Raw genomic sequence first — 2,045 nt, 5'->3', positions numbered from 1 at the left:
AGATAGATGAGCGCCATCGCAGCACATACGCAGGTGTCCTGTACCGGCCAGCGCGGATAAAGCTGACGATCTGGTCTTCAAACTTGAGCAACGTCAAGCGCTCGCGAGGGTTTTCAAGCGCACCGACCAAGACAGGATCGAGTGGGCCGGAAGATGATGCTGCAGAGACGGCCGCGGCGCCCCCGCGGCTCACGGGGCTCGACAGCTTCGCCATCGGGGTGCCATCATTGGACGGCGGGTCATTGGGCACGCGGATCTGCATGCTCGAGAGCTTCATGCTCACCGCTTCCTCGTCTGCTTGCTCCCAGCTATCGTCGGCGCGGGCCATGCTCGTCGGCGCCTGCTCGCGGTGCTCTGCCATCGATCGCTCCTGCCTCAGCTGGATGGAGGATTTGTTGATAGAGTCCACGCGCGCATACAAACTTCAAGCTTGTTTTAGGCCCGTGCATTAAATTCGTATAATTTCGGACCGACCAATCACGATTGGCCAGTCCGGATAACCTCGCCGATCGCATGCCGCCGCCTGGACGAGGAGGAGGGTAGCGTCTCTCGACGGCTAGCAACCCACTCTAGCCTGTGGCCACGAGCAAGTTGGTCGTGGGCGCCACCCGAGTAGCACAGAGTAGGCATCTGACAGCGCGATGGATGAGGCAAGAGATATACTCGATACCAGCGCTTTCAAATGGTCTCTCAGTGTGTGCTGTACCGGTATGTTTTGGCGACGGTGTGGTGGCGCTGGTAGGTGGTCCATTGACACATCGGTCGGCGTTCAAGAAGCTTTGTCGCCAATAGGTGAGCACCCACATGCGTGCCAATGGCCTTGATGCAGTAGACTCTTCCGCAGGTACTTGTGGCATGGGCGAACGTCCATTCTCGGTCGTTTTAGCGTCGCTGTCGTGGCACGCTCTACGCCCTCGCCGCCTTTCCACCAATCAGCATGGCGGTTGTCGGCATCAAATAGTGTATGTGGATTCTCTGATTGGTTATTGGATGCTGCAGATTGGTTGGTCAAACCAAAAGCCGAGTGTTCATCGATCTTAGCAGCATGAGCGACAGCGAGGTGGTTGACGAGCGCCGGGCGCCCAAGCGCCTTGGCCAGGACATGAAGCCCACCAACGTCAAGAAGCCCAAGACGAAGAACGTCGGCAAGTACCTGCGCCCTGCGCCGGAAGGCCGCGTCATCCACGTACGCCCACCTTTCGCATTCGCTGCTTGACAATGCCTCATGCATCTCCATGGCCTACAGAACACGTCCGACAAGAAGCTCAAGTCGGAGCTCAAGCGCAGTGACAAGAAGTTCTCGGACGCGGCGTTGCAGGCGGCGAAGGCCGAGATTCTTCTGCCCGAAGAATCAGGGTACTCGCGACGAGGGCTTCAACCACACCGCTCACGCCCTGCGTAGGATCCTGGTTGCGGAAGGTCTCGAGAAGACGCACCGATTCACGCAGGAGCAGCTCGCTGAGCATGTCGACATCAACACGGCCAACAAGATGTTTGACTTGACTCTCGACACGTTTGGGCCGTACAAGATTGACTACACGCGGAACGGCCGTAACTTGCTTCTCGGCGGCGCGAAGGGCCACATTGCGGTGTTTGATGCGCTGCGCATGAACCTCGGCTGCGAATTCCACGTCAAGGAGTCAATCCGCGACGTCAAGTTTCTCCACACAACTCGCTCTTCGCTGTCGCCCAGAAGAAGTACGCGTACATTTACGACCACACGGGCGCCGAGGCGCACTGCCTCCGCACCATGAGCGACCCCAAAGCGCTCGAGTTCCTTCCGTACCACTTTCTCCTCGCGTGCGTCGGTGGCGGCGGCGTCCTCTCGTACAACGACGTGACGACAGGGACGCAAATCGCCAACCACAAGACCAAGCTCGGCATGTGCGACGTCATGGTCCAGGTGCGTCATCTTCACCAACCCGCAGCATCGAGCATGGAGGTTGGCGTAGAACAAGCACAACGCCGTCATCAACCTCGGGCATGCGAGCGGCATCGTGACGCTCTGGACGCCCAACCTCAACGAAGCGGTCGTCAAGATCAAG

At 58.8% G+C, this 2,045-nt stretch overlaps 2 protein-coding genes across 2 annotated transcripts; one reads left to right on the top strand and one right to left on the bottom strand.

The window, feature by feature from the left end:
* Positions 1-169: 169 nt before the first annotated feature.
* Positions 170-328, bottom strand: SPRG_18708 (hypothetical protein; the record flags this gene model as incomplete). The annotated part of the gene is made up of 1 exon (XM_012358150.1): positions 170-328. A coding segment is annotated over one exon (159 nt), but the record flags the coding sequence as incomplete, so codon positions are not given.
* Positions 329-1,045: 717 nt separating this feature from the next.
* Positions 1,046-2,033, top strand: SPRG_18707 (hypothetical protein; the record flags this gene model as incomplete). Its single annotated transcript, XM_012358149.1, has 5 exons — positions 1,046-1,186; positions 1,247-1,356; positions 1,403-1,652; positions 1,694-1,903; positions 1,953-2,033. Coding segments are annotated over 5 exons (792 nt in total), but the record flags the coding sequence as incomplete, so codon positions are not given.
* Positions 2,034-2,045: the final 12 nt, after the last annotated feature.

This window comes from Saprolegnia parasitica, assembly GCF_000151545.1.
Source record: "Saprolegnia parasitica CBS 223.65 unplaced genomic scaffold supercont2.1401, whole genome shotgun sequence".
Classification (NCBI taxonomy): domain Eukaryota; phylum Oomycota; class Saprolegniomycetes; order Saprolegniales; family Saprolegniaceae; genus Saprolegnia; species Saprolegnia parasitica.
Note: the sequence above shows the minus strand (reverse complement) of the source record. Positions and strands in the feature narration are given on the sequence as shown.